This window comes from Oryzias melastigma, linkage group LG5 (assembly GCF_002922805.2).
Source record: "Oryzias melastigma strain HK-1 linkage group LG5, ASM292280v2, whole genome shotgun sequence".
In the NCBI taxonomy this organism is placed as follows: Eukaryota; Metazoa; Chordata; class Actinopteri; order Beloniformes; family Adrianichthyidae; genus Oryzias; species Oryzias melastigma.
In genome coordinates this window covers 28581418-28602191 of record NC_050516.1, presented here as the reverse complement: position 1 = coordinate 28602191, position 20774 = coordinate 28581418, and the positions used below count along the sequence as shown (strand labels likewise).

At 36.9% G+C, this 20774-nt stretch overlaps 1 protein-coding gene across 9 annotated transcripts in view; it reads right to left on the bottom strand.

The window, feature by feature from the left end:
* kaznb (kazrin, periplakin interacting protein b) overlaps positions 1–20774 on the bottom strand; it is a 144968-nt gene that overhangs the window by 104364 nt on the left and 19830 nt on the right. For 8 of the 9 annotated variants that reach the window (XR_004947922.1, XM_036212022.1, XM_036212024.1 and 5 more), the window contains one exon: positions 4753–4913. Coding sequence is in view for 7 of the 9 variants with exons in the window: in XM_036212022.1 (XP_036067915.1) it covers positions 4753–4913 (161 nt within the window). In the remaining 2 variants the exon portion in view is untranslated. Of the gene's footprint in view, positions 1–4752; positions 4914–20774 lie in introns of those variants that run through there. The other variant, XM_036212027.1, reaches the window with a different exon arrangement.

Here is a 20774-nt window from a genome sequence, read left to right as displayed (position 1 = left end):
GGATGTCTAATCTTTTACTTTAAAGGGGCCATACCATGATTTTCATAAGTTATTTATGTATTTGACAGGGACATTGCTCATTAAAAAGCATTGCTGCCAATGCACCAGATTTAGCTCGAGAGCTATTCTTCATCTGCTGTCCCTGGACTGATGGTATAATTGTCTCCCTATAAAAAACATAAAGTTGGAAACAAAATGGAATAGAAGCATAAGGAGGGAAAAAAAACAGTAGAAACACATAACATTTTTAAAAAGATAAATGAGTATTCACAATAAAATAAATTTAAAAATGAGCAGATGCAATAAAATGAATCATAACAAGGAAATGTAAAATCGGCTATGGAGTAGACAATGACTTTTAAAAAAGTGTACATTGAATAAGCCCTTCAGTGTAAACTATATCCATATATACGATCATATATTATCTTTGGAACACTAAAAACAAATTTATTTATGAAAGATTTGGTATTTTCATGAGTTTTTTTCCTACCCAGAAGTGAAACAACTCAATTCTTGAGGGTCCACCTCAAGAATCGAGATACCGCCATATATCTACAATATACCACAAGATACCACTATATATCTATAATGTACCACCAGATACTATAATATATCTATAATATAAAACCAGATACCACCATATATCTCAAATACACTACCAGATACCACTGTATATCTACAATATATCACCAGATACGACATATGTCTACAATATGCCACAAGATACCACCATATACGTATCTACAATATACCAAAAGATACCACTATATATCTATAATTTACCACAAGATACCACTGTATATCTACAATATACCACCAGATACCATATATATCTACAATATACCACAAGTTACCACTATATATCTATAATTTACCACCAGATACCACCATATATCTACAATATGCCACCAGAAACCACATATATCTAAAATATATCACCAGATACCAGCGCATATCTACAATATACCACCAAATACAATCATATATCTACAATATACCACCATGTACCAGCATATATTTATAATATACCACCAGATACCACTGTATATCTATAATATACCACCAGGTACCACTGTATATCTATAATATACCACCAAATACAACCATATATCTACAATATACCACCAGGTACCATCATATATTTATAATATACCACCAAATACAATCATATATCTACAATATACCACCATGTACCAGCATATATTTATAATATACCACCAGATACCACTGTATATCTATAATATACCACCAGGTACCACTGTATATCTATAATATACCACCAAATACAACCATATATCTACAATATACCACCACGTACCACCATATATCTATAATATACCACCAGATACCACCATATATTTATAATATACCACCACGTCTAAGTAACAAACATCTGTTTGAGCTTCAATTTATTGAAGACAGGACACAACTTTAATATATACCCTTACAAAACAAAAATATATTGCAATATATTGAAATATATATATATATATATATTAAGAAATATATTTAAATATGTCAGTCATTTACCCATATATTTTTATATGCATGAATATATTGCAATATATGGATATTCAATCTATTTTTAATATATATATATATATATATATATATATATATATATATATTATATTATATAGCATATTTTAGTTCATAGAGCAATATATCACAATATATGGATTGGTATATTTCAATAGAATAGAACCGAGGTAAACCATTTTAAAGTTGTTTCAAAATGAAATTAATCAATTATAACCGATCTTAAAATATCCCATTTGGATTGAAAAAAGGTTTATTTTACAACAACATAAAAATGACCAAGTACCATCACAGCGGACAACACACACATGACGGCAGCAAAAAATGATCAAACCATCGTTACAGTCCAATGTGTGGAAAAATTTAACATTATACAAAGACGTGACCATACGGTCTGGTAGAATGTTTTAATAATGTCCATATTGATTTATTTTGATGTGGAAAAACAACAGTGAACTAAAACTAAAATGTGAATTAATTATGGCCCGCAGCATCAGGTACTGATGGCAAGGACCATGTTATTTTTTGAAATTATTTCTTGTTTACTTGTTTAATTTACACTTGATTATTTTGCAAAAAGTAGAGGGAATCTGGAAAACTTCACCTGAAATGTTCATTACCAGGGATTTATCTCTGAGTCACACTGGAGGAATTTTATTGATAAAGATATACTGGATCTATTTTAGGACAATGAATCAGAACGTTCAAAATTGACTATGAATTGTATCAGCAACCACTAATTATGATATGAATCGAATTGTTATTAAAATTAATCGTTACAATTTGTGCACACTAGTTTGACAACATTACAGAAAAGATTATGTCTTCTCTAAGAAGAGTTTCTTTAAGTGTCCATTAATCCTGATTTGATCATGTCAGTCTGATCCAGAAATGAGACCAACCCTGAAAGCTGTTTTCTGTCCTTATCTGTTACTGCTGAACAAATACACATCTGTCACTGTGAGTGACAAAGGGCATTATTAAATTATGTTTTTTCTACTGAGTTTGCTCCTTGATGAGCTTTGTTCCTTTTCTCCTGCAGTGATGGTGTCCTTTGACTGACGTGGATGTTCAAAATTCTTCACATTTTCTGTATGATATCTCCTTTGGCGCGAGGCGTCATCTCTACTTTTTGGAAATGATTGCTGGCTTGGAGTGTACAAACAAATCTTCGTATCTGCTCGTGTATTTTCTCGCAGCTCAGAGCGATAAGCTTCCATCTGTCAGAGGCCTCCATTTGACACTCCACTGAAGTAAAAAATAGGGAACATTTAAAAGGTGGTGGGTGTTCGGTCTGACACAAACAAGACCAAGACGCCGAGAAATCTGTCAAGCTGACTGATGTCTGAGCACTTCACTTAACAATGAACCATGGGCACCCCCTACTCCCTTCAAACACAACTTCTTGAAAAAGATAATCAGCACTCCTGAGGTTCCTGCTCATCCATCACCTCCCAACGCGATGTTCCTGAATCCAACTGCAGGCTAACAATCCCTCACTCCGGCTGGCATGCGACTGAGCAGAGGTGAAAGCAATGACATTTTGCCGAATTACCTCCGTCTTAATCAGTGACACTGAATCTGAGAAACTGTTTCCCTGCCAGCAATGTGCAGCAACAGACGCTGCTGATCAATGACAGTCTCAACACTGCTTCATCTATCATTCATCAAACGGCTGAATGAATTAAAAATAAAGTATCAGTGTCGACAACTCTGAATGGGAAAAAAAACACATTCCATGAGGAAAATGCTCCTACGGGTTTCTGTGTGAGCTTTCCCAATCATTTTATTTCTTTACTTTATTTATTTAGAAAAATATGTCCCGGTACACATTTATCTTTTATTGAAAGACTGTAGGGGGAAATTAAAATAATAGTAATGCTTTCAAAAAGAAGGTGAACTAAGACACACTCCCACAGTGCAGCAATGAGTTTGACATTTGATGTTTTTACATCTCCTGACAGCAAATCATTGAAGGTTGGGGCACAGTTAAAAGTTAAAAAAAAAAATGCCTCAATATTATTTATTTATAGTTAGGAGCCTCTGAAAAATCCCAAACTAGAAAAATGAGTCCAGCAGCTCCCAGAAACATTTGTGACTTCTGTTCAGTAACGCAGCACCATCCATACCAGACACTATAGGACTCTAGAGTTTTGTTTCCACTGAGCAGTCCGGTCCAGTTCAATCCAGGTGTTTTGAGCGCTTCCATTGTTAAACGGACCCAGAGCTGCCGCCACACCTCTGTATAAATTGTTCTTTGTCTGTTTTGTTTTGTTTTTATTGTCTTTTTGCTATGTTTTATTTTTCTGTCACATCTATTTATCTATTTTTCGTTTCCCTTTTTCTACTTTTTTTCTTAATAGTTGCTTCTATGTTTTATGAATTTCCTGTTGTTTTTTTAAAATTGACAACTCCATCTGCTGTTTTTGTTTCAGCTGTTGTCTTTTATCCTTTCTGTATTGAATTTATTTGTCCTTTTACTAGAGACCATCAACTTTTTTTTTTATAAGAACTAAAAATGGAAATGAGCTTGAATGGCTATAATCTTATATATTTGGATTTTTCAATGTTTTATCAATATATGCTGTCCCTGTCTTAAACAAACAATCAATCAATAGAAAAATAGAACGAGATGGTTGGGAGTTCCATCAATTAATTAATTTCATCGTGTGATGACAGTAGCTCCACCAAAACTGGTCTGTTTTATTTTACTGTATAGAACTACAACTAACCAAAAATAGTAAAAATCAGTCTGACTTGTCCATTTTACAATGGTAGCACTCAAAATACCAAACCAGTCCAGTCCAGTCTTCTTGACCCCTCAGTGGAAATAAGACATATCAATAGGACTCTGGGCCAAATGTCGTATTGTATCAACCAATAAAGAAGCAGCAGACCATCATTTGTCACATTTGTTTATTTGTTAAAACCTTCTGCATCAGTTTGGCTGAACTATGAAACTGTGAGTGGATAAAAAAGTTGGATCATTGTGGGGCTTTATTTGTGTCAGATACTTTTTGGATGATTGAAAGGATCAAATCCCGTACTATTGAAATATCTATGAGACATTGTTTTATCCAAACAAGTGAGAAAAGTTGTCTCTTCAAGCCTTAGTCACATGCACCTGCACAGGGGGTTGACCCATGTGGGTGCTACAAGTTTTTGGGAGTTTTTGAGTTTTTGACATTAACGATACGCAGAGTGAGGCTGTACCTGAGCATCCACGAGCAGGTGTCTCATCAATGTCATCGACTTCCTCAGGGTATGCCTCTCTCCCGTCAGGAAGGCCTCCTCCTCCTCCTCCGCCGGGCTGCACGGACGGGTCACCATGAACTGAGCAATCTGGTCGTTCAGGCTGTTCAGTGACTGGACAGCTGCAGAGGAGGGAAGTGGAGATGTTGAAAACCCAAAGCACAAAAGGACCTGACACATTAGTAGTGTTTTCTGTCTCTGAGATGAGGGGTCAAGGGTGTTCAGTGTTCTCCTTTTACTCTCTTTATACGTGTGGGATTTACTACTTCCAAGACACTTTGTTCACCTATAAAATTCTAACGAAAAGTTGGTGTAATGCTCAATCATCCAGGTAGTGATAAAATGAAAAAAGTTCTAAAAAAATTAAACTGGACGACGTCTCAGGCTTGATTTTGCCACCCACCCGAGCGTCATCTTTAGTTTTGAAGAGGCTGATAAGAGGCAAAGCATTTTCAAGACTGAAACTTTGTCTAGTTGAATGTTGTTGAACTTTTTCATCCTAACAAATGCTCTTTCTTTTGTATCAAAGTGGTCATGTTTAGAAAAACCAATCACTAATGCATAAAATTCATATTATTTTTGGATTTGTCGTATTGGATTGAGTTTGTAAAAGCAGTACTAAAAGCTTTGTTTCCACTGGGCGCCCAATTTATATTATGCCCCCATTGTTAAATCTAGGGGATTAGAGGAGAATAACATAAACATTATTTTGTCAGACCTTTAGATTAATAACAAAAACACCGAGCCCTCGCCCCAGAAAAAAAATGCAAGCCACTCCAAAGAACACTAGCCACTCCAATAACTGCTAGCAACTCCAACGAATGCTAGCTACTCCCACGAATGATAGCCACTCAAACAAATGCTAGCCACTCTAACAATTGCTAGCAACTCCCACGAATGGTAGCTACTCCCACAAATGCTAGCTACTCCCACGAATGGTAGCTACTCCCACGAATGCTAGCTACTCCCACGAATGATAGCCACTCAAACAAATACTAGCCACTCCAACAATTGCTAGCAACTCCAACGAAAGCTACTCCCCCGAATGGTAGCCACTCAAACAAATGCTAGCCACTCCAACAATTGCTAGCAACTCCCACGAATGGTAGCTACTCCCACGAATGGTAGCTACTCCCGCGAATGCTAGCTACTCCCACGAATGGTAGCTACTCCCACGAATGCTAGCTACTCAAACAAATACTACCCACTCCAACAATTGCTAGCAACTCCAACGAAAGCTACTCCCACGAATGGTAGCCACTCAAACAAATGCTAGCCACTCCAACAATTGCTAGCTACTCCCACGAATGCTAGCTACTCCCACGAATGCTAGCTACTCCCACGAATGCTAGCTACTCCCACGAATGCTAGCTACTCAAACAAATGCTAGCCACTTCAGCAAATTCAAGTAACTTCAACAAATGCTAGCCACTACAACAAATGCTAGCCACTCCAATGAATGCTAGCCACTCCAGCGAATACTCGTACGATGCTATCTGGTTTGGTCTGGTTTAGAATAGTCCAGACAATTTAAGTGAGCATTTCCACTCTAAGTTGGACAATCACAGGAAATGCAGGGTGAAGCTAACAACAACAATGGAGGTCATCCAATAGTTAATTTTTTCCTCATGTTTTCTCATTTGTTTCTGCTTTTGTACATTTAATGTTTGAGAAAGATTGCTTCTCTACCATGTGTTCAGAGGTTTGTTTGTTGGCATTGATCCCAGATATTGCGACCTGAGATCACCATCTCTGGTGCACGAAAGAGCCACACACAGAGAAACCAAGCGATCAATGGACGACTCTCACAGGGTTGATTTAGAACCACAACACAGCAGAAACACTGTGGATTGTAGGAGGCCACCAGAGCCCACCTCATTTGTTCCAAACATTAGAACATTTACGAGATCGTCTCCAGCACAAGTCCTCTCAGCTTCCATCACCTTAGCAATAAATTTAAAAAAAGTCAATTTTGGAAAGCTTAAGCTATGATGTAAGAGGAGGCGGACACTGTGAATGAGTGAGAATACAGAGTACCAGTGACTGAAGCAGAGTGACTCACTGGTGACAGACAAGGTCGGCTTCTCAAACAAACCATCAAAGATTTATCGCTGCACCTTCAGCTTTCTCTTGAACTGTTGAGGCCTGGCAAAGAGGGGCATGTTTACGAGCTCGCTGCAGCCCTGCAGGCAGCTTATAGTCCTGTAGATCAAATCGGGGCGGTGCGGCTGCGTGTAAAAGCGGGAAGGCTAAATCGTTTACGATGTCAACTGATGACTGGACTCTAATTTCTCCATTGGATATTTACAATCTGCACCCCTGTGCCCAGACGACGACCGACCTGCTGAAAATAACATGCTGTCACACCTCCGTCTGGATTCTCATTCAATTCTGATCTTTATTTAAACATATTCTGACAATCTGCTTGAAATTGGTTTCAATAAGAACAATTTACAAACATGTTATGTGACCAGACCGCATTATAGGTAAAAACGTGATGAAAGTTGAATTTTCAGTTTGGTAATAATTCACTGGCTTTAAAAAATGTCAACATTTCCTTCATCCCTGATTGTTGTTTCCAACTCTGAGTTTACATCAGTGAGTTTCCATAATATCTAACATTGAAATGATATTAAAATGTTTAGTTACTGAATAACTCAGCCCCACACTGACAAGGATCTTATAGGTACTTTTAGAAGTTCTATGAGTTGTTTTTGCTATTTGATTGAGTTTTAAGTGTCTGGTGTCTTTTACTTTTTTTTAGCTATTCATGGGAATTCTTCTTTTTGTCATCAGTGGGATCTCTTAATTAGGGGGTGATCCTGCGGTGATGCCCTCTGTGATCATGAGTGAGGAGGTTGCTGGTGTGGACGGATCCCCATAATATATTTTCCTCAGTTCACCCTTAATCCAGATTTGTATTTCTAATCTCAATTAAATGTTCTATGTCTGTTTCATAATGTGGGAGATGTTGGATCGGGGTGTGTATTTTTATAATTTACTTGTGAAGGTTTTTGTTTTTGCTTCTAAGCTTGAAAGTTATAATTATTCTATAAAGTACTTTGTGTTACGAATGTATGAAAAATTATTTTATAAATAAAGTTTTTGATTTGATTTTGATTGCTATTGAAAACAGCCTGACGATGTGGTATATGCAAATTTCTAAAGTCGATCTCAGACGTAGAAGTATTTTGAGGAATGATCTTGAAGGGGATGACACATCCTTTCCTCTTTGGGGTTCAAGGCTTTACTTTAGTTTGTTTAATGCTATTGGACAAGTTAAAAAAGGATTTGCTTTTTACCACTAGGTGAAGAAAAAGCACTTGTATGATGTTATTTGAGCTCTCTTCTCATCCAGCCACTTTATTGTGAAAATGTTGATTTTGTGCATTATTTATTATTTTTTTATTGCATATTTAGCTATATTCAGTCTATTTTTCTTTATTTTCAGTCTTTTTTACTATATTTTGTTATTCTATTTTACCTATTTTGTATTTTACTCCATTTGTGTGCCGTACGGACGCTGGTACCTGAATTTCCCTGAGGACTTCCAAAGGGATTAATAAAGTATTTTCTATTCTATTCTATTCTATTCTATTCTATTCTATTCTATTCTATTCTATTCCAAATTCTCTATCCCTTTCAGAGTTATGACAGGGAGAAGGTCCTGGTTCACTATTTTGTCTGAACTTTGCACGTTTTCATGCATGCATGGCTAGTGGAATGATGAATGGATGGATGGATGGATGGATGGATGGATGGACAGATAGACGGATGGATGGATGGATGGATGGATGGATGGATGGACAGATAGACGGATGGATGGATGGATGGATGGATGGACAGATAGACGGATGGATGGATGGATGGATGTACAGACAGACGGATGGAGGGATGGATGACGGACGAACAGGTGGACAGATGGATGGACTGACAAATACATGGATGAACAGAGGGCTGAACGGAAAGACGGATTGATGGATGGATGGACTGACGGATTGATGGATGGATGTACTGACAGACAGATAGATGGACAAACAGACGGATGGATGGACGGACGGATGGATGGATGGAGAGACGGATAGATGGTAGATCTCAAATCTAGACTAGAAAACATGAAATGAACACCAAAAAATCTTGAAAGTGGCATTTTCAGACAAAACTAGTTTATTGCTTAAGGAGCAAAAGAATATTCCAAAGACAAAACTGAAGATTTGAAGCTCTCCCAGAAGAAACCCAAAAGAAACACAAGCATCTGACTTCATTTTTTATTCAACACAAATTAAACTTTGACAATGTAGGCGATATCATCAGCGAATATCAATTGTATGAAAATCTGTAGAGGAGTGTTGTTACTGAAGAAACGGACAAAAGCAAACAGATTTATAGCGGGTTTGTCCCAGCATGGTTCTGTTCTGAAGAACAGTTCAAAAGTAAACTATTCATTTTCAGCTCAAAAAAATGCCTGACAGAAAGAAAATTCTGTTTTGAAGAGCAATCATTCAAGAATTATAGATTTCATGTGTTCATTTACTCCTTGCGGGTCTCAAAATTGACATGTACCAAACTGTAATGGCTGCACTTCTTAAATCACAGGGATATTGTACTTTTTGTGAAGGAAACTCCCACACACCGGTGGCTCTCTGCAGATGCTCACTGTGGCATCTGGGCGGCTCTTTACAATCTTTGTAACCACCCAAAGAAACAAAACAAGCGTCAACAATGGAACTCTGATGAGGCGAAGTAATGGCTGGTGAGCTCATTCAGACTTTGTGAAAGGAGACTATCATTTATGTGTGAAATACGTGTAACTACAGGGCACCGCGCTCAAACAAATGCATCCACGTTTGGAGAAAATAGCTTTCCTTATTCAATCTGGAAGCACTTTCTATTTGTCTTGATAAAAAAAAAAAAAATGTTACATGGCTTCTTCTACCAGGAAATGTGAGGAGAAAATGTGAAAATTACTAGTCAGTCTGCCTCTGCCAGAGTAATTTTAGGGAGCTTCAACATGTCACTTTTCAGTCCAACAGGAACCATGATAAGGTGGGAGGAAGAGAGAAGAAGTTAAAAAAAAAAAAAACAGATTCTTTGTCCGCTGATAAATCCACGAGGCAGGAATACGGAAGGATGAAGCAAATGCTGAACCTAAAGCAGCTTGTCCTGGAAAAAAAAAAAAAAAAAACTTGCTTTGCATAAAAAATAAAAAAATCGGAACCCTGCTGCAACACAGCCTGTCATTTTCTTTCATGCATCATTATGCTGCATCACCGGGAGGGTTAACATTTCTGTGTGATGCAACAGCAAAAGACAAAGAGATGTTGCCCTCCGAGGGATTATCCGGAAACAACTGAGGAGACAGAACACAGAAACAAGGGGGGAAATATACAATTTCATGCTTTTTTTTATTTCTTCAGGCTCAGGAATCTGAATTTTAGACTTTCAATGAATCAAGTCTAGGGGTGTTAAACTCAATCGCACAAGGGGCCGAAATCCAAAACAGGTCTCGAGCCGAACAGGAAAAACATTTATTGAACATTAAAACTAAATTTTTTTTAATTTAAAACCTTAACTTTTTAATATAATTAGGAACTAGATATACAGCATTACCTGCGATAATGCTCTTTGAATGCTGTAAGCTGAATTTGGCCGCTGAAGTTGCTAGTGCTGAAAGCTGAAGATGCTGAAATTGATAGCTAAAAACGCTAAAGCTAATAGGTGAAAACACTGAAGCTGATAGCCAAATAAAATAATAGCTAAATGCCAAAATAGTGTAAAACACTGAAAAAAAATAGGTAGCCAAAATGGCTAGCATGTAGCTGAAAAAATAGCTAAACTTCAAAATAGCCTAAAAACAAAAAAAGCCTAAATTAGCCAAAACAGCTAGCATGTAAATATTAGTCCCCAAAACAGCCTAAAAAGTTTTTAAAAAATAGTTTTAATAACTAGTCAAAACAGCTGGTATGTAAATATTAGCTTAACCCCAAAACAGCCTAAAAAACAACAAAAAAGAACCCTAAATTAGCCTAAACAGCTAGCATGTAGCTGAAAAATTAGCTAAACTCCAAAATAGCCTAAAAAGTCTCAATAAATGACAAAATAATCCAAAAAGCTAGCAAAATGACAATTTTTAAAACTAGAAAACTGTAACATTTTACATAATTATGAATAATAAAAAGGCATGAAATATCTTTCTAGAATAAATCAACTTAAACCTTAAATGACTTTCAATATTTTACTCTCCATAAAAATATATTTTGTCAAAATTATACAAGTTAGAAATAAGTACAAGAAAACATTGGGCCATTAATAACAATAAAATAAAATGATCTGGAGGGCCGGATAGAATTACCCAGAGGGCCGGATCCGGCCCCCGGGCCTTTACTTTGACACATGTGTTCTAGTCATTATTAGAGCTACAGTTTTAGTGAACACATATACTATTTTAGCTCTTTAACACCTGAGGAGTCGTCAGTCACGCTTAAAAACAAAATCTTTAGCATACTGTAACTTTTCAACCTTTAACATGATAATTCCAGCAGATTTTGAAGGAGAAATTATCATGTCAGCGGTTGAAAAGTTACAGTGAATCAAAGAACATAAGCACTGGAGCTCCAGTATTAAAGGGTTGGACCCTTAAGATAAAGTGAGGTAGCCATTTTTTAAATATTTAGTAAAGTTTCATCATTTGTGAACAGTTTTACATACATCTTAAAGCTCTGTGATAAATGTATTTACCTCCTAGCATTGCACTGAGTTTTAGTTAGCAATGGATGTACCAGAATCCTTTGATCAGTAACAGATCTGATTGCATGCTTTGCTTCTCCCTGCTCTTATTTTGTAGGTTTTTTGTGGATTTGATGTAGTTTTTGTAAACATTACTGCAAACTTTCTTTGTCTTTTTCCTCGTCCATCATCCTCCTGCACAACGGTCTCACTTGCAAATGTCAGCGAGGGATTTTTCACGTGTTCTGTCATGTTTTTTCTTGCAGAGGCATATAAACTCATAGCCTGCAGACCAGAAACAACAGATTTGTGTGTTTCCTTTTTTTATTAGAAAAGACAGAGACTGATGGGTTGCAGCTCTCTCGCTGATGGTCAGTCCTGAGAGTTTTATGAGTGGTAGTAGATCCTTGCATTTGTACTGTATGTCCTTGGGTTGTAGAAAAAAAAATATGTTTTTGACACAAATCATGAGTGAGCATGGAGTGCATCATTTGTGAGAATATGTTTAGGGTGACCAGCACAGACTGCATGAGTTGTGTATTTTCTTTTTTTTTTTTTTAACTCCAGGAAGTGAAGCTCTAAGAAACGGAGAATGTGTCCAAAACAATCTGGTATTTGACAGGAACTGAGGCAGTCTGCCAGACTTCTATACTCTATTCACTGAAAGGACCCTTCATTCTCATTTGCACAGTTCCCACAGTTATGTTTTGGGCTTCTTCCACTCCTAAACTCTTTCTAATGAGATTGGGTCCAGAAAAAGTAATCAAACATTTCCAGACAGAAATTTAAAACAGACTTTTTCTTTCTCTGTTTAAAAAAAAGCAACAAAACAAGAATAAAAAATATTAATTGGGTGCACAAGTTTCTTCCACCTCAAGTTTTATTTTTATTTTTTTTAATTTAGTGTTATTTCACGTAGCAACAATGCATATAATTGAAATAATACTAAATAAACATAAAACAATTATTTATTAATTGTTTTATGTTAAGGAGCAGAAAAACTCATTATCTGCCCCATTGGTAATTCAACAAAATTAAATCAAACGTATCTAACAAGGAAAATGATCTTTTAGATAAATATTAAAGACATATAAACAAAAATACACGTAAACAGTTGTCTACACAACCCTCATTTAATTCTATTTACCTACACTAGGTCCAGTGGCATTAACTACATACGTTTTATTACATTATTTTTCTTCATATTATCTCTAATATTAGCTAATATTAAAAAAATAAGCTTATAAATTACATCTTATAGTAATTTAACAGTGTAAAACTTCACTTAACCTTATGTGTTTACTAGCAGTGTTACAACACTGCCACCACGTGGTCACTTTAAGACACACAACACACCTGCTTCTTCATTGTTACTAAAATGATGACAACTTTATATATAAAAAGAACTTTCTGCAGATCATCTGTTGGTGCTTAAAAACTCAAAACCAAAGGATAATTTAAAAAGTAAATCAAAAAGACAGACCTAAAGAAAGAGAAACAGATTAAATCTAGAAAGAAAAGAAAAAAATATATATATATATATTACTGAACATATTAAATGAAAATGTATAATTACTGAATTGCCAAAAAAGAGTACATAAAAATAGGGGATTAAAAGAAAAAGTTTCCTTTGATTGCAGTGCAAAGGCTAAAGCAACTTTCTTTCAGATTTTTGCATAGCTTTGATCAATGTGCCACCTAGTGAGAGGAACAAGAGATCAGCGCTGACAAATCTCTTTAGGTTCTCTGCGTTTGAGACTTTAAACTCCAGAACTAAAGGAAAACATGAAAGGGTTCAATGGCTTTGATAGTCCGCCTCAGGCCACGCCATCATCTCCAGATAAACCACGCCGATTTTGAACTTTCGTTCCTTTATTTAACCGCCAGTAAAAAAAAGAGGAAAAAACACTTAATAATTGATTTAAAGTGAAATCAAAGTTAGGTGCCGTGGACTTTGTGAGTATGGCAAACATCCTCATGCAAGATGTGAGTGAGCAGCTCAGGTAATTTCACTACTTTCAATGGTTAATAACAAAATAAGAGAACCTATTAAGTATGGAGAGAAAATAGACTCACCCCGATATGTGCGTGAGTAGTTTTTGATTTGTACATGTGTAATTCTTGATTTGTACATGCGTAGTTCTTGCACAAATCCAAAGTTGCTTAAAAATTTAAAGTTGAGCACAAATCAAGAATTACACACACACAAATCCAAAAGTACGTTAAAATCAAGAATTACGTACAAATGCAAAATTGCGCACAAATCAAGAATTTCGTACGCAGAAATCAAGTATTTTGCAAGCACAAATCCAGAATTACACACGCACAAATCCAGAATTACACACGCACAAATCCAGAATTACACACGCACAAATCCAAAGTTGTGCACAAATCCAAAGTTGCGCACAAATCAAGAATTTCATACGCAGAAATCCATTATTTTGCACGCACAAATCCAGAATTACACACGCACAAATTTAGAGTTATGCACACACAAATCCAAAGTTGCACACAAATCAAGAATTTCATATGCAGAAATCAAGTATTTTGCAAGCACAAATCCAGAATTACACACGCACAAATCAAGAGTTACGCAAACAAATCCAAAGATGCGCTCAAATCAAGAATTTCGTACGTAGAAATCAAGAATTACACAAGCACAAATCCAAAGTTGCACACAAATATATATAAACTGTTGTTGTTTTGGCATAAATAAAACATACACATAAAGAGAAAATACTATTCCTAAATATTACAACTTTCAACAGAGGTTAATACGGCTCCCTTTTTAAAGTAAAAGACACTATGATTGGATCATCTCAATGCAGCAAATGTGTTATTACGTGATTTAAAAAAAGTTTAACTATTTGTGGTGCATCTCAGTCATAAATTTGTAAATTCTAACAAACTAAAATTAAATCAGAGCTAATTAATTGACTTTTGCTGTATTTTTGAACCATTAGGCACACTTAAAATCCTTGAATGTATTCAAAAATTGAAAATCTGCTGTATACTCTGGAGCACCTTAATTCTGGTTGTGTTTTTATTCTTCATTAACCAGAGAGCCACAATGAAGGAGTCAAAAAGCCACTTATGGCTCTGGATCCGCAGGCTGCAAACCCCTGAACTATACAGTCCCCACTGCCTCCGAAAAGCTGAAAACATTTCATGGGATTCACCCCACCTTTATCTGTGTACTCTCCTGCCATCGGGCAGAAAATACCGAACAATTAAATCAAGGACAAATCGATTGAAAAACAGTTTTTATCCAAGAGCCATCACAGTTTTAAGAGCTGCTAGAAATTGAGTCTTTTTAATGCAATGTTTTAACTTCTTTTAAACATGTTTTCCATGCATTGGCTGGATGTCGTGATGTGTGCGTCTGAATTTATCCATTTCATTTTATTTCATGTATTTATTCATTTATTTATTTACTTGTATATTCAGAAATTTTCTAAAGCAAAAGCTGAAAAACGTAAGACCTCCCTTGGCCTTAAGTTCATATTTCAGTGGCTCCAAAAGAGAGCCGTCATTTGTCTTTACATCATCTGTTGTGAAAAATACCCACTAATATCCATAACGAAATATTGAAATTCAAAGCTGGAGTATTTAGCAATCTGCCACATCTACTAAAAACATTTTTTACAGAGCTGTTTAGGTTGAGGAACACTGAAGTCCACAGCAGCAAAGGCTAACATGGATCCTTCTACCGTACACGGCTAAGCAAATGAGCAAATAAGCATTTTCAAACATAAAGTCAACAAAGGAGTCTTACATTAAAGGAACAAACTTCACAGAATACACTTTTATAAGAAGGGAACAGAGCAAACAGATCTTTGGAGCAGAGCTTTTAGGGCATAAACAAGAACGAAAGGGAAAACTTGGAGGAGACAGACTGAAAAAGATCCGAGGGGAAAGTCTGCATCTGCTCAGATGAAGAGGGCAAACAAGGACCCTCAAGCCTTTTCTCAGACAGTTGAAACTGCTTGTTAGAAAAGAACAGTATGAGCTCATGACATTTCAAAATCCACTTCATGCCGGAGCACATTTTGAAAGCCGGGGCTACATGCAGCACCAGTGACAAGCTATCTACCAATTAGGACTGTTTGTTTGAGCCTGGATTTCAGAACCCATGAAAGTGGGTCAGAGCTGCAGCTTTAAGCCTGCACAATGGCAGGTAGAAGCACAACTCACACGAGTAAGACAGTAAGTCGTTGAACTTCAAATTTGACTCTGGTAAGAGTGAACCTGCCATTGACAGTCACTTTGATGCTGAAAATTGCGGCTGCCTCACAACAGATGAGTTCAGACTGCAGGTATTACTGCTATCGTTCATTAACAAGTTTCCCTTCAGGCTAACGGGTTCAAAGCCACATCAGCGCCACACTTTTAGACATTCCTGCTAAGAAGGGAGCAGCAGCAGCTAGCACGCTCTGCAGGATTTTCACCTTCTTCTTTGCCCATAATCACACAAACTCAGCTCTCCGTTCTGCCAGAGCTGCCGCTTGTGAGGGCAGAGCTTAATGGTGCCGAGCAGATCTCTGCAGGAGCAGCGCTGACCATCAGGGTTATGATGCAGGAAGCAATTCACCTAATTGCTGGTTTGCAGCAGGCTGCAGCCTCCGAACAACAAGATATGCCCAACAAACCAGCTCAAACTGAACATCAGAAACAGCTTTAGCTCTCACTAAATCCAGAATTTTTTCACATTTCACATTTTCAGAGGGAAGGATGAGAACACCAGTACTGATGAAGAAGAGATGAAATCAGTCTGGGATGCATTAAGGTCTGAGGTACGACAAAATGAAACTGTTGAGGCAGCATGTTCTTGTTCCCATAACCTCTATTCAGCTAAATCGAGAATATAGGTCTGGCCATCCTGCTAGATTACTCTTTGGATTTATTTGGATTCACAAGTGTTGTGTTTGTGGCCTTTTGTGCTGCAATAAGAACTTGGAACTTATTGCTGATTTATTCAAACTGCCACAACATTCAGTTTGCTTCTTCTGCACAGAGGTGTCAAACTCGATCAAACAAGGGGCCAAAATCCAAAACACACAGAAGGTCATGGGCCAAACAGGAAAAAACATTTATTGAACACATAACAAAGGAAATTCTTAAAACTTTAAAAATATAACTTTTTAAACAAAAATATGAATAAGAACAGGCAGGAATATTATTCCAGAATAAATCAACTTAAAATAACTTTCAATATTTTGCTCTCCATAATAATATATTCGGCTAAAATTATACAATTTAGAAGTAAATTAAATGTTAAAAGAAAATAACCTTCAAATTTCTTTACTTGTATGTCATTTTATATAGAAAATCAAACTTATAAATATCCCCAAGAATATATCTCGTCACAATTATATAAGATAACATGGGGCCGTTACTAATATTGATATAAAATGGTCTGAAGGGGCAGATATAATTCCCCTGTGGGCCGGATCTGGCCCCCAGGTTTGACACATGTGGTCTAACAGAGAAGTTTCTTATAAGCTCTATTTCTTATGTGGTCACCAATATAATTACAGTTGTAACATATAACAAGTAATTTTATAATTTGTTCAAGTGGGGCAGACATGTCTTTTCCAGCCCCCAGTGCTGGCCCTGAGCTGAATGGCGCCCTAAGCGAAATGTAATTTAACAAGAAATTACAAAAAATGAGTGGTGTGTTAAAACTGTAAAAAGAAAAACAGAAAATCATTGCAATTTGGTGCCCCTTCCACCAGATGGTGACCTTGGCGGCCGCCTATCCCAGGGTAGCCCAATGCCTAGGGCCGGCCCTGGCCTGGACTTACACACAGCTCCTCAGCTCACCAGGAGATTAATAATCGAGACCTTAATCCACCAACCCCCCTCAAGAGTTCTACAGTTACTACACAGCATCGTAACCGGCACAATCACTGCCTTTTCTACAGGAGCCAAAAAATTCAAAAAATGAACCTGAGGAGATGCCTTCGTCTCCTGGAGTTTTTTGAGAATTCAAAGTAACACCCAACGTCCGAATAAAAACACTTTCTGATGAAGAAAAATGTAGCTGCCTTCAAAGGCAACTCTAATTCATATTTTCTAATTATTTGAAATAAATAAGTGATATTGTACAGTAAATAAATAATGCTGTTAATCAGTTAAACACTTTGTTTGAAAGGGAGGAACTTATTTTTGTTCCGCTTGCAACTCATTGTTGCTATGGGGGATGTTTTTGAATGAGGTTTACATGGTCCATAAAAGAGAAGTCTGCAAGTGTTATGCTTGTGAAATAAATTCTAAAAGAATGAAAACATTTCTTCCTTATTTTATCATTTTCATGAAATGGGCGGCGCCCTCAAGGAGCAAAAGGCGGAGCCTCAGAAATCGATTTGTTTTACTTCTGGATATGAAAAGTGTTTACAAAAATAACTCATATCATAAATAATGTGTCTTTTAGTGTTCCGAAGCAAAAATGTGATCATATATATAGATATAGTTTACTAAAGAAAATCATGTGATGAACCTTTAAGGAAGCAACAAGACCCTTGTTTCAAGAAAATTGGTCGTGCAAGAATATTGATTGGATCAAAAATGTTTTTCAACAACAAAATTCTTAGTTTGAGAATCAAATAAGAATTAAGACAATTTTCTCAGCCTACTGGCAGATTTTCGGCTTATTTAAAGATCATATCTTATTTTTTTTATTAGTTATTGGGATCCAGTGACCAGGTTTAAAAAAACATTTTCTTGCAACATTTATGATTCATCCTTCCAGCTAAGTTGTAGCAGACGTACAGTACAGGATCTGAACTCTAAGGCATTTGGGCTCAAATATAGCTCCGTTCATTAGCTTTGACTCCATTAAAACAGTTCTGCACTAGAACGCATAAAACCAGCTGTTGCTTCCAGAAGAAACCCAGAAACAAGAGATAAAACAGAGGTGAAATAAAGCAATCTCATCCATAAAAACTTGTTTCAACTCTGACCAACAGGCAGTGTGCACTGTCACTCCCATCACTGAACTGTATGTGCTGCATGTTAATGAGACGCACCCCAGGAGAATCAGCTATATTTCATCACCAGAGGAGCTCCTGCACCAACCACTGATGCATATTTATACAAACTGCACACATAAGACTCTTTCCTCCAACACAGGGCTGTGGTGCAGGGAGGGGGAGGGGGGGGCACACATTCTGATGGAATAAGATAGAAGTTGAGATGAAGGCATCAGCATTGTTCTGGCACCTCAACTCGGTTCCAGCAAAACAGAACATTTTTAGAAACGGCGAGACACCGCGTGAAATATTCATCAAAGAAGAATGCGAGGCTTTATAAAAATCTTCTATGGCTAAAATTGAACCTGTTGTTTCTTTAACAAAATATTATCTTGTCTTTAATGAAATAGGCCAACAAAAAATAATAACAATATTATCTCTTTAGCTGCAGTATTTTTACATTTTCAGCACTTAAATGCCAATTCACTTCAAAGAATCCAGAGAAATCCACACAAGGGAAGAAGCTGATGGATTATTATTGCCTGTCTGTCATCTTCTCGCCTTCAGGCAGCAATCCTTTAAAAACTGACCTACTTCTGTTTTAGAAATCACGCCGTGTTCTCAGGAACTCGTCTGAAAGCCACAGTCAGTGAGCACGGTTAATTGCTGCATCCACAAATGAAGTCAAATCTCCGGCATACAGAGTAAAAATTAAAAAAAGCAACTTGGAGAAACTGTTGAATCTTTGAGCTGAAGTGGAAAACTCTCAGTGCGGCAAAATAAAAAATAAAAACTTCTTAACTTCTTTGAAGTCTATAGATTTAGCATTCTCTACAACCTTCATTCCAAATGAAAAACTTTTTTGTCAGAACTTTAAAAGTTAGCAAATGTGATGTTACAGGAGTTCACCTGAAACAAAGAAGCTGAGGCGTTTGCATCTATGTGCAAGTGTTTAACCCTTTTGCCACCTTATGGGGTCCAGATGACCCAAGCCTTACACTGACATGTTATCCATCCCATGATAAATGTGGATGAAGGTGGACAGGATTTGACGTCTGCCACGGACACCAGTGGAATTAAGAAATCAATGAGAAAAAAAGTTCAGTGTGCTGTCTTGTGGGGTCCAGATGACCCCACTCCCAACGTCAGCATATCCAGGATAGCACAAGGGTTGATAGTGATGGGTCCGGAAACAAGGGAGTGCATCAACCAGCAGTGTTGCCAGATTGGGTGGTTTTCCGCAACGAGATATATCACTAAAGGCATTTTATTATTGTCCAAGATACGTAAAGGGCAACACCATACTGGAATGGTAAAAAAAACAATAAGACAGTTTAGCAGACAGTAAAATTACCATAAAATGCTTAATTTTGGTCTAAAATTAAAAAGGAAAAATACTCAACTCAACGCAGCAAGCTAGCATGTCATCTCTACTGATATATCTCGTTGATTTTCCGCAAATTGGGCAATTTCGATTTACATATTGTGGGTTTAATTTAATTTTGGCGTCAATTTGACAAGTTTTAGTTAGTTTTATTATGAGTCTGAAGAACCATCTTTTATCTTGGTAAAATCTTCTATTTTGAAAAATGACTAGATCCTCTCGGCTACACTTCTGTCACTTGGGTACTAAACCAGTGGTTTGGTTTAAAAGAGCGGGACTTATTTTTTTCAAATGCGCGCCCAGCTTCCATCTGTTGAGGGATTCTCACACTCGCGCAGCCCCGTCTTCCTTGCCGACCTGACGTTTTATTTTACCAAATATTTCCTAAAGGTGTTAAATTTTGTGTTTTAATTAAGTTTGTGGAATTATTTATCAATAGTCTTAATATTGTTTTAGGCTTTTTTCCCCCTTATTTCCTCTGACTCTTATTTAAACTATTCCCATGACACTTTTTCAGTGTCATGGTTCGGACATATCTCACCACACGGACAACGCCAATGATCTGATCATCAGAACCAGACAGCTCCCTCTGGCCAAACAGACTGCTGTAGACAAAGAAGGGATCTTGGGTGCTCAAAGCTCTGCAAGAAATGTAAAAAGCCACATCATGGGCTTCAGCAGTTGCCATGGTTCCAGAAAAATAAATGGTGCAATTGTGTGAATTTTAAATCACTGAGCAGAGTACCCAGAAAAGATCCATACCCTGCCGACACTATTGCTGGGTCATTTGAGTTTTCTTATCTCGTTGCTCCATCAGTGTTGGGCTCTGGTAGTTTAGTTGAATTACTATGAAAGTGGAAAAGGCTGTTTGAGACTTTCCTGAACCCACAGGAATGCAAATA